Source organism: Malaya genurostris, chromosome 1 (assembly GCF_030247185.1).
Source record: "Malaya genurostris strain Urasoe2022 chromosome 1, Malgen_1.1, whole genome shotgun sequence".
In the NCBI taxonomy this organism is placed as follows: domain Eukaryota; kingdom Metazoa; phylum Arthropoda; class Insecta; order Diptera; family Culicidae; genus Malaya; species Malaya genurostris.
The window spans coordinates 94726637-94729874 of NC_080570.1; the positions used below are offsets into that span (position 1 = coordinate 94726637).

The following is a 3238-nucleotide window of genomic DNA, read 5'->3' on the forward strand; positions in this document are numbered from 1 at the left end:
GCAATGAACTACTTCAAATCCGTCAGCGAAGAAACGGCTCAACAGTGGTATCTCGAATATTCAGCAGTGTTTGGAAAGGGTCGGAAATTCTTCCAAATTCAAAACGCAATACCGCAAACGGCGTGGTACCATAATCTGAAACTAAATAACAGAGAAGTAAGAACGTTGAACCGTCTTTTAGCGGGGCATGATTACTCTCGATACTGGCTACACAAAATGAAGATATGCAATGACTGCATATGTGATATTTGCGACACGATAGAAAATTCTGAACATATACTATTCTACTGTTTAAAATATGTACAAGAACGAAAAAAACACAAGTTGGATAGTTTTTCAAACATATACGAACTATTTGGAAAAAAAGACGTCGCCATACTAAGGAGTGTTGTAAGATTTTTGGAGGAAATCGAAATACAAATTTAAAAGGTTCCTTGCATATAATATCATAATGAAAAAACAAAGTCTAAAAGACTTTAAACAGTTATCGCTGGCAATATAGCAACACTGCTGTGCCATTTTGACATTTTATCGGCTGACACGCAGCTGATAAACGAAGAAAAAAAAAAAAAAAAAAAAAAAGAAGTTACAGGAAAATCTTCAACAAATTGCTGACAAATGCATTTAGATCACATAGTCTTGATACGTTAAAAAATTTTCTGATTGACTCAAGGCTTGGACGCGTAAGTGAGCGCTAAGGCTGGCAATGTGGTATGCTGTTATCACTCGTTTCTTTCGGCGTAGATTGGTACTAGCTATTATTTTTTGTCTTTCCCTGACCTACTGTATGGTTCGATTAATCAGCAAAGTAAGTATGCAGCTGATCTGGTGGCTGTTTTAGTATTATTTTTTATCACACGGAAGTCGTATCTAATAGAACTGTGAAACATTCTATTAATGAAAACCGGGCAAAATTTCTAACAAGAACCTAATGTTTGAACAAAGAAATTTATGGATTTTTTCTGATCATTTCAGAACGTATCCTTGAATCTTGACGGTGATCTGTTTCAACCAAATTTACAAAGAGAAAAACCGATCATTTGGACAAATTCAATTCTCGAAGACCGAAATAGGTCCAATGATCTTTCAGTTACCTGTAGAAATTCTGTTCAAGGTAAAGCTCTGATTGTTGACGATCGAGGCTTTGTGTGTATGAGGTCGGAGTTGCTGTGGACAGGGTGTTGTAACATAGAAGTAGAAAGTACAAAACTATTCCTCTGCGACACTTGTCAAAATAACGCTTGTTGTACAATATACGAATACTGTGTGTCATGTTGTATGAATCCAAACAAGGTAAATTTTCTCAATTAGTTCGATCCCATCAATATTAGCATTCTTATTTCAGAGATCAGTCCTGGAGAAAGTACTTGCTAAAGCCAGTGGTCACCAGATCGCGGTTTACGCTACAGTGAATGATCAATATGAACTATGTCTGACCAAGTGTCGAACAAATTCACACTCCGTTCAAAACGAAAATAAATACCGTGATCCAAAATTGAAACATTGTTACGGCGAAACAGAAGAACAAATTTCAATTCATAACATTAAAAACAGTGATAGTGCTGCTGTTGATTCTAATGATAACAATGCTTTAATAAATAACACCTAAGCCGAAGAGTGACAGTGATAACGTGAGATAGCACTTATGTCTTGTGATAAGAAAAAAAAACAAATTGTACAAATTGCGGTTCGAGTTTCGATTTAGTTCCCGAAAATGAGATCTATTTTTCGAAGGCAATTAGATCATTTACAATTAAGGTTGGGATTCAAATACAAATATCATCGATTGGATTCGCGGTAAGTTCACAGGCAGTCTTGTCAATTTCAAACGCGTTGTGTAAGATGTTGGTCTTGTTCAATTCCGTAATGCATAGTGTTTCCTTTAAGATAAGCCCATGCCATGCGTTCGGATGTAAAGGAAATTCCAACTCTGCCTTCAAAATCAATGGTTATAGCCCCTGCCGTTCCTATCAAACGCTCAGTCATAGATCTGCAGGAATTTTTTGTAGCTTCCTGGGCACTTTGTCCAAGGAACTCTATTCTCTTGAGAATTTCATGTGCCAAAGAATATCTCATGATGGTTTCGCCATGACCGGTGGTGGACACACCTCCAACTCGATTATCTGCGTAAGTTCCGGCTCCAACCAAGGGTGTATCACCCACTCTACCTGGTAGTTTACCTGTAATTCCACCAGTAGAAGTAGCAACTGCAATGTTACCTTCAATATCGATAGCTACAGCGCCTACTGTTCCAAATTCTCCTTTATCTTTATATTTGTTTTTTGCACCAATCTCTGTGCGGGCATATTCCATTTCACCTCTCAGTTGACCCTCCCGCCATTCTTCTAAAGCAATACGAGCGTAATCTGTAACCAACTGGCCAGGTTCTAGTTTCTGGATGCCCTATTAATAAAATTAATGTTTGATATTGAAACTCGATTCTATTTCAAAAATTACCTCTTGTTCGGCCAAACGCATAGCCCCATCACCAGCCAAGAAATTATGTGGGGTTTTCATTACTTTCCTTGCCAAGCTAATTGGATGGTAAATATCGTTCACCAATGAGACACATCCTGCGCGTAGAGTAGCCCCATTCATAATGCTTGCTTCCATTTCGACATTACCATCTGAAGTCAGCACTGATCCATATCCTGCATTAAAGTATGGATCTAGTTCCATACTGCGTACTGCCTCCTCTACTGCATCCAAAACGTTTCCAGTTTCCTGGAGCTTTCTGTAACCAATTGTAGCAGCCAACCTCACACCCTCTAGCTTACCCTCTACACGTTCTCTTGGTATATCGCCAGCACCACCATGAACCAGGACTATAGGTTCCAGCGACATTTTTCAACATCCAGTCACCTGCACAATGAACAAGTTCTTCATCTGAAATGAGGTTGATTTTGATCACGAATCACTGAGCTCGTTATCATTGAACTTTTTGTTTTCGTTTGCTTCACCACAAAGAAACGGTTATTTCCTCTCTTTATTTCTCTCTCTCTCTCTCTCTCTCTCTCTCTGATAGTACTATCGCGGTAATGAAAGTTTGATAAAAATATCTTTCTCACGAACTCTGAAGCAATGTGCTATTCAACATCAGAGTTCCTATATTCTCAGATTTTTCTGCGCATTCTGATCCATTCTACCACACCGGTTGTCTACCGCAACTTGCAGATTTTTAACTTATTCATGAAAAATTATCGATTCCTAAAAAAAATGATGAATATTTCAAAATCCT

At 38.2% G+C, this 3238-nt stretch overlaps 2 protein-coding genes across 2 annotated transcripts; one reads left to right on the forward strand and one right to left on the reverse strand.

Annotated features, from left to right (window-relative positions):
• The first annotated feature begins 562 nt into the window (after positions 1–562).
• On the forward strand, positions 563–1686 carry LOC131425126 (SREBP regulating gene protein). Its single transcript, XM_058586733.1, has 3 exons — positions 563–808; positions 976–1293; positions 1346–1686. Exons 1-3 carry the CDS (start codon positions 707–709, stop codon positions 1607–1609), a joined length of 684 nt encoding a protein of 227 aa, XP_058442716.1. The 5' UTR covers positions 563–706; the 3' UTR covers positions 1610–1686.
• Positions 1683–2980, reverse strand: LOC131425125 (probable isoaspartyl peptidase/L-asparaginase GA20639). The gene is made up of 2 exons (XM_058586732.1): positions 2458–2980; positions 1683–2403 (listed from the first exon to the last, which is right to left on the reverse strand). Exons 1-2 carry the CDS (start codon positions 2842–2844, stop codon positions 1825–1827), a joined length of 966 nt encoding a protein of 321 aa, XP_058442715.1. The 5' UTR covers positions 2845–2980; the 3' UTR covers positions 1683–1824.
• Between the last annotated feature and the right edge of the window lie 258 nt (positions 2981–3238).